The 7085-nt window shown below is 40.1% G+C and overlaps 1 protein-coding gene across 2 annotated transcripts in view; it reads left to right on the top strand.

The window, feature by feature from the left end:
* GAK (cyclin G associated kinase) overlaps nucleotides 1-7085 on the top strand; it is a 207220-nt gene that overhangs the window by 138074 nt on the left and 62061 nt on the right. The window contains exons 18-21 of one of the 2 annotated variants that reach the window (XM_019517145.1): nucleotides 1274-1353; nucleotides 1942-2135; nucleotides 3715-3873; nucleotides 5115-5597. In XM_019517145.1, the coding sequence (XP_019372690.1) occupies nucleotides 1274-1353; nucleotides 1942-2135; nucleotides 3715-3873; nucleotides 5115-5597 (916 nt within the window). The remainder of the gene's footprint in view (nucleotides 1-1273; nucleotides 1354-1941; nucleotides 2136-3714; nucleotides 3874-5114; nucleotides 5598-7085) is intronic. The other variant, XM_019517146.1, reaches the window with a different exon arrangement.

The following is a 7085-nucleotide window of genomic DNA, read 5'->3' as shown; positions in this document are numbered from 1 at the left end:
GGCTCCTGCCTGCTGCTGCAGGATCCTACTGCTCCTGCTTCCTGTCATCTTTGACAGGCAGCCAGGAGCAGATAAATATTTTTCTAATCTTTTTATGGGTCCTGTTGGTTGCATAGAATGGCCTGGTGGATCGTATTTTGCTCACCTCGATGGCCTAGTGGATTGTATTTTGCCCACCTTGATATAGACAGACCTAATGATTGTAAATATATTGATGGATACTGATATAAGCTAGCTGACAACTCTTGTCTGAATAATTCTATAGTAAAAATGTTCCCACTTGAGCCCCAATTCACTCCGGGGTTTTTAGAGTGATTTAGCTAACTGGTACTTCATGCAGAAGTAACAGATTATAACATTCTCTGTTATCCCAAGCAGCAGTCCTCCCTCTCTTTTTTTTTTTTTTTTAAAGTAGCTGAAAAGTACATTTGTCTGTACCCTGTTGTATCACTCTTCATTACAGAGGTTGAGTTTTCTGCTCCCCATAGATGCATGGCAATTTAAGCCTCTGGGCATCAGACTTGTCGAATCACTGCTGTTGGCAGCATACACTACAAGAAGCTGTACTGATATCTTTTCTGCATTTCTGTGGTAGCATCTTCTGAAGTCTATGCTATGCCAACTGGGCTTGGAAAAGTAAAGCAGAAAAAAGAGTTGGAAAAATTGGGCAGACAGATGAATTAGTTTAAAACCACTATTATGTTGGCCAGCGTGACATGACCAAGAAAAAGATTGCAGAGGAAGCAGATAGAACCCCTTGCATGCTACATGCATGGCGGACAAACTGGAGTGTGGGGGAGTTTTTTCTTTCCCAGTCATCCTTGTTGAACGCTAGAGCTGTGGCAGTCTTTCCTTTTTATGAGGATAAAACAGAAGCTGTCTAGCTCTGTTTAGACCGTTCTTCCTCAGCACTAGAAACAATTTTCTCAAGTGTTTACTATTCTGATAAATGTTTTGACACATCTTGGGATTGTACCGTTTAAAATTGGGTCTGAGAGCTCCAACAGCTCTTGATCAAGTTGTTCCCTATTTATACTGCCACAAATGAGATAAGAATCAAGTCTTGTACATATCTGTTATAACCACAAAGATACTTTATTTGAAATATAAAAATGGTCTGATTCTCTCCCCAGCTGCACCTGTCAACCCAGGAAAAAGTTACAATGAAAGTAAAATGGGCATGGTTCAATATGTAGAAGGTCTACTAAAAAGAATGTAAAATACTTTACTGTGTTTTAAGCCACTTACTTTCTTGTATTTTTTTCTGCTATAGATGGCTTCAATGAAGATGTTCCAGATTCAGTTCCATACAGGTTTTGTGCCTCGAAATGCCACCACAGTGAAATTTGCCAAGTAGGTTGATGCTCTGTTGAATACAACTAGCAAAAGTTTTTTACTTTCAGATTTATTTAATGTGCCAAATACCAGATTTAGATAGTGAAGGGACATGTTTGATTAATGTAGCAAATGAATAGCATTCATTTTAACAAAGTGAGTTCTACCTTTTGTGCTTTGTTTGAATTAACACCTCTTGATAATGTTGTCATTTTCCCTTCTAATAACCTGTGAAATGTCTTTGAACAAAATACCCCTTTAAAATTAGGAAGAAAAAAATGAGTGCAGTTGGTTTTCAGCTTTACCAACCAATCCCACAGAACTGCTAGTTACTTGAAATTATCTTTCTGAAGGCGGTGGGATTAACCAAACTGATTGAATAATTGCTCTGAAAGTTCTTTAACTTACATTTGCAGGCAAGGTACTTTGAGTAGATGTGATAACTTTTATTAGACCAACTGAGTAGTTGAAAAAATGTTCTTGGCAAGCTTTTGGATGCAATTGCCCTTTTTAAGGCATAGGGAGTCTCTGCTGGTTTGAGACTCCAAGGAAAGAGGAGCTAAAAATGTGGCAGGAAACCCAGTTAACCTACATTTTGTTTTACAGGTATGATTTGGATGCTTGTGACATTCAAGAGAAGTACCCAGACTTATTTCAAGTGAATCTGGAAGTGGAGGTGGAGCCTAAGGACAGACCTAGTAGTGAACGAGCACCATGGGATAACTTGAACATAAAGGGACTCAATCCAAAGATCCTTTTCTCCAGCCGGGAGGAACAACAAGAGATTTTATCGAAATTTGGTAAAGTGTACCTCTAAGCTATCCCTTGCTAATCATAGGAAAAACTTCCTTTCCCTCTACTAATTGGCTGAGCTTTTTCTCTTTTTTTTTATCGCTTCATTTTAATGGATTCTAGCATTTTACATAAATGGCCTGTTTTTACACATTATATTTATCAAGACTTTCCTTAGTTTAGGAGTGTCATGCTTAATTTTTCTTTCTTCTAATTCACTTAACTTCCATTGCTGTCTAAGGTATCTCTCTAAATTTGTTTCTTGCTTTGTTCCCTAATTTTCTTGTTCCTGACATTTGCAGGAGCAATGTCTGGTATTACTTATCTGTACTCTCTTTTTGTGTGCTATTTTCTGTGTGTTTCTTAATTTATTTCATACTTTCATCAGATGATCTTTTGAGGTCCCTTGCAGCCCTTAATTTCTGTGATTTGTAACTAGAGTCTTGCCAGCATTGCAGTTATAACAAAGCCAAATCCTCTTACATGGCTTTATTTATAGTGTGTAGGCATTTTTTGAGGCTTTTTTTTTTTTTTTAAAGAATTCTAAATCTGCCTTTTTCACGTTCGTGCTGAATCAAGGTCACTTCTGCCCTTTTCAGTTATCTTCTTAGATGGGCATATTTTTGCTATGCTTGTGTGTGATTTTTAATCCTTGTTGCTATGTCCTACCTTTTATATTGAACTCTAGTTTATGGCCTTAAGGTTTACTAATGTTACTTAGGGTCAAACTGAGTTTTGCAGATTGTTTCCCAACATATGTCAGTTGGAGCATAAAATACTTAACTTTAATCCCCAGGATGAACCCAGTTTTTTCTGATTTAGGGAAGAAATGACCATACTTTAAACTGAATTGCATTCCTACTCCTCCAGTTGGTGTAGAGTCCTTGTTTTATGAGAGGCTGTGTACCTGCTGTTAAGCCCATTCCAACTACTTCTATAAAATACCCTTTAGTTCAGTGTTTGCCATTAGTTAGTGAGACACTTGGAAGACGGTATCTCCAGCCGTCTTAGTACAGCATTGTTGTATACCTCCTTCCTGGATGGTGGTTCTCAGTAGTACCTTTATGCTCTAACAAACTAACAGGCAACTAACAAATTTTTATCCTGTGATGCATTTTTTTGGCTGTTGTATTATGGAAGGAGGAACACTGAGTGAATGAATTGTGCTCTGTAAATTAAATTTCCTTACTGTTTTTAATCTATTCAGTATAGTACCAGTATGCCTTTAATAACTAACTAATAACTTAAAACAAAAAGGAAATTACTTTAAAATTGATTTAAACCAGTTTAAATTATAAAATAAGACATAACTCTATGGGAATAAGCTTGATATCTGACTTACATTTTATTTCTTAATTGCTATGTAGGTTATTCCTGTGGCTATGTAGGTTATTGCCTCTAAATAGAGGCAATAGAGGTTATTGCCTCTAAAGAACAATCCTCTGAAGAATTGTTCTTTAGAGGCAAACAGTTACTTCATAGATGCTTGAGTCCATTGCCAAATATTGCATGCAAAGTTTGTCAGTCTAAGCTAATTTGATGTTGGCAGTCTGTCTGAGATTCTTGGCTTGAAATTCCACCTAATAGGTAAACCTGAGCTACCTAGACAACCAGGTTCAACAGCACAGTATGAAGCAGAAGTATCCAAATTGGAACAATCTTCAGAAAACATATCTACGGAGCCAGACTCTTCACACAGCAGCAGCGCTGAGACAAATAACTTCTTCCACACTTTGGACTGGCAAGGTAGTTAAAGCTACCTCTTTATTTCCTGTACAACACATCAACTGCTGTCCAAAGATTGTTCCCAGGTCCCTTACGAAGGATAGATTTTAATCGCTTAGGATTTGATCATAAAATAATCATTTTAAAATAAATGAGCTTTCCAGGCTTGTAAAAATCAATTGCTCAGCCTCATTTGAGATCACTAAATAAAGCAATGGTGGTCTGCTGTGTGTGACAGATAAGACATTCAAGGCACTCTCCTCTCTGCTGTATGGATGTTGATTCTAAAAGTCTTGGCTTTAGTCATTCTGCTGCAGCCTCTCTTGGAGCTGTCTTAAGAGTGGAGCAAGCAGGCAATGTCTAAAACTGGGACTGAAATGTTGCATTCATAGGGCCCTGGCAGGTGTTTATATTTGTCCCACCATATCAACTGTTCTAATGCCATAAAAAGGAACTGGTCATATGTTCATGTTTTGCTTTTTGTACTTAACTGACTGATTTGACATGCATGTTGGATGCATGACAAATTGCTGTTTTGAACAGCAACTTCATTTTCTTTCTGGGATAAATTTAGCATGTAATCAGGTGTAGAGACCCCCCACTATCCCAGAGTGCTTGGTTTGCCTGCCTGCCTTCCTCCCTGGCTTCTTCCCTGGGAGAGCAGCTGGCTGCCTGATGGCCTACCCAGTTGGGATCTGTCAAAGCCCTGTAGGGACAGCTTCTGGGCAACCCTGTCTTGTTTGCCACCTGGCAGTGTAGACAAGGCTGCAGCATCTCACTTCCATTCTTTTTTCCAACAGAGAAGTTTAACTTTTTTTTGTGTGGTGCTATTAGTTCTACATGTTGTAGATGATGGGGACTATCCTTTATAGCCATGCTTCTGATCCATCTATTCTTGGCAGTCAGTTTTGCTGCTACCTTAGGTTTGCTTATGGCAAAAGGAGTCTGTCTCTGACAGCTGAAGGAGGTGGATGGTTCAGGTGGCATTTGTGGCAGGTGTCCAGCAAGAGCAGTTATAGGGCAAAACTGAAAGAATTTGGTGTGTCCCATCTGTCCTTCCCTTTCTCCCCCAGCATCTTGTAGGCAAGGCTATCTAGTGTTTGTTCCCTTTCCATGTCTCTTCTGGTCTTTTTGTGAAAGGAATTTTGTTTGAAGTCTTAACTCTCACATTTGAGCCTAGTTATTTCTTGGCCAAGCAGAAGAGTTCTGCTTACTTAAAATGATTTTAAAAAATATCAGCCTCTTTTTTTTTTCTTCATCAGAAGGAAAAAGTCCAGAGACCGGAATCAAGGACCACTTATCCAAAGACAGTCATCTGGGACTAACAGATGACAGGGGTGAGAGTGAGCCTTCAGATGATGAGTTTGCTACAGTTTCTAATGAAGGGATGGTGGAGTTAGCTGAAGAAAAAGAAAAACCCACTTCAAGAGAAGATTTACTTTTTGAAGCCAGTTTTGAATCTCCACCTGCCCAACCACAAGAATCTCTTCCAGAAGAGAAAGTGGATTTATTAGGGCTAGACTCTGATGTTCCCCAAGAACAGAATCCTCCTACCTCGGAGATGAATTCTTCATCTAGCAATGCAGACCTACTGAACAATTTGTTGGTGGACAGCACATCTCAGGCTTCAGAAGAACCTACTGGAGATCTTCTGGGACAAGGGGAAGACTTCTTTTTCAGCAGTCAGTCTCATCCCTCTGTCAATGCCCAGACTACATCTTCAACAGTAGTGGCGTCTTCTGCAGGTATGTAATGTAACGCACACTTTTTTTAACCTCATAGATCTATGGCAGTCTGGCACCAGAATCTATAAGTGGAATTTGTTTAGCCTATTCATAGATTTCATAGATTTTTTTTTTTTTAGGGTCAGAAAGTACCTCAGTAGATCCAGTCTGAGCCCCTGTCCTGGGCAGGAAAGAGTGCTGGGGTCAGGTGACCTGATCTAGGTGCTTGTCTAGTCTCCTTTTTAAAGACCTCCCAGGTAGGGGAGAGCACTTCTTCTGTTGAAAGCCCATTTCAGATTTTGGCAACCCTCACCATAAAAATTTTTTTCCTAATGTCTAATCTAAATCTGGTGTCTGGCAGTTTATGGCTGTTGTTCCTAGTAACCCCAAGGGGTGCCCTTGTAAACAGAGTATCCCCTGTTCCTTGCTGTGGGCCCCCTCACCCCCATGAATTTGTAGACTGCCACAAGATCCCCTCTCCACCTTTTTGTGGAGGCTGAAGACATTCAGGTCCCTCAGTCTTTCCTCATAGGATCTTACCTGTAGGCCCATAACCATATGAGTAGCCCTCCTCTGGACCCTCTCAAGGCTATCTGCATTCTTCTTGAAGTGCGGTGCCCTGAACTAGACATGATATTTCAGCTGTGGTCTTACCAATGCTGCATAGAGGGGAAATACCTCCTTAGACTTGCTATTGATGCAACTTCTAATGCATGAGAGTGCAGTTGGCTTTACTTATCACTTTGTCACGTTGACTCATGTTCATTTTGGAGTCTACTATGATTCCAAGATCCCTTTCTGCTGGTGAGCTGCTAAGAAAGTCACCTCCCAGCCTGTAGGTGTGTTGGTGATTCTTTCTCCCTAGATGCAGCACTCAGCACTTATCTTTGTTAAACTGCAGCCTATTCTGGTTCTGCTCATATTCCCAACCTGTCCATATCTGCATGAATCTGCTCCCTGCCCTGCAGTGTATTTACTTTGCCCCATAATTTGGCATCATCTGCAAATTTGGACAGAGTGTTTTCCATGCCTTCACCCAAGTCACTGATTTAAGATATTGAACAGCAGTGGTCCAAGGACTGAACCCTGGGGATCTCCACTGCCAGGTTTTTCCAGGTCAAAAATGACCCGTCCACCACCACCACCCTCTGTGCATGCCCCATAAGCCAATTCTCCAAACACCTGACCATGTAGTAATCTACATCACAACCTCTTAATTTATTTATAAGAATGGGATGCAACACTGCATCAAAGGCCTTTTGAAAATCCAAGTAATAAATAAAAGTAGATGACATCTATCTCAACTCCTGTATCCAAGCATTTTGTGACCTGGTCATAAAAAGAAAAAAAGTTAGTCAGGCAGGATCTATGTGATATGAAGCCATGCAGGTTGCCCTTCAGCAGTGTTTTTCCTACTGGACTCCTACAGATGTGATCCTTAATTTTTTCAAAGGTTTTCCCAAGGATAGAAGTGAGGTTTAACTGGCCTATAGTTGCCTGGATCATCCT

Source organism: Gavialis gangeticus, unplaced genomic scaffold, assembly GCF_001723915.1.
Source record: "Gavialis gangeticus isolate Ggan-Ray unplaced genomic scaffold, GavGan_comp1, whole genome shotgun sequence".
NCBI lineage: Eukaryota > Metazoa > Chordata > Crocodylia > Gavialidae > Gavialis > Gavialis gangeticus.
Note: the sequence above shows the minus strand (reverse complement) of the source record. Positions and strands in the feature narration are given on the sequence as shown.